A 370-nucleotide genomic window follows, 5' to 3' on the forward strand; every position below is an offset into this window, starting at 1 on the left:
CGCGGCGGCGCGGCGTGCGCCCAGCCACAGAGTCCCGCTCAGCTCCCCGGCAACCGATGACGTCAGTGAGCTGGGCGGGTACCGGACTCGGAGCTCTTAGCAGCCTGGGATGCAATGGCCGCCCCTCTGGGTAGGTCATAATGGACCTTTCCAATCATTTAAAGTGACCTCTACCATTCTGCGGACGGCGTCGGCTGATTTTACCTTCTTGGCCCACATGTTCAGCTCCTTGGAGACCAGCTGGGAGAGCTCGGAGCGGCAGAACGGCAGGAAATAGACGATCTCATTGATCCGGCCCAGGAACTCGTCCCTCCGGAAGTGAGCCTGCAACACCCAAGGGAACGATTGAAACATTTTCATTCTGATGTTT

At 58.4% G+C, this 370-nt stretch overlaps 1 protein-coding gene across 1 annotated transcript in view; it reads right to left on the reverse strand.

The window, feature by feature from the left end:
- CLPB (ClpB homolog, mitochondrial AAA ATPase chaperonin) overlaps positions 1 to 370 on the reverse strand; it is a 74138-nt gene that overhangs the window by 4501 nt on the left and 69267 nt on the right. Inside the window, exon 13 of the mRNA XM_018574124.1 lies at positions 205 to 324. Within this exon, the coding sequence (XP_018429626.1) occupies positions 205 to 324 (120 nt within the window). The remainder of the gene's footprint in view (positions 1 to 204; positions 325 to 370) is intronic.

The sequence above is a fragment of the Nanorana parkeri genome, unplaced genomic scaffold (assembly GCF_000935625.1).
Source record: "Nanorana parkeri isolate BGI_ZX_2015 unplaced genomic scaffold, ASM93562v1 scaffold2751, whole genome shotgun sequence".
NCBI lineage: Eukaryota > Metazoa > Chordata > Amphibia > Anura > Dicroglossidae > Nanorana > Nanorana parkeri.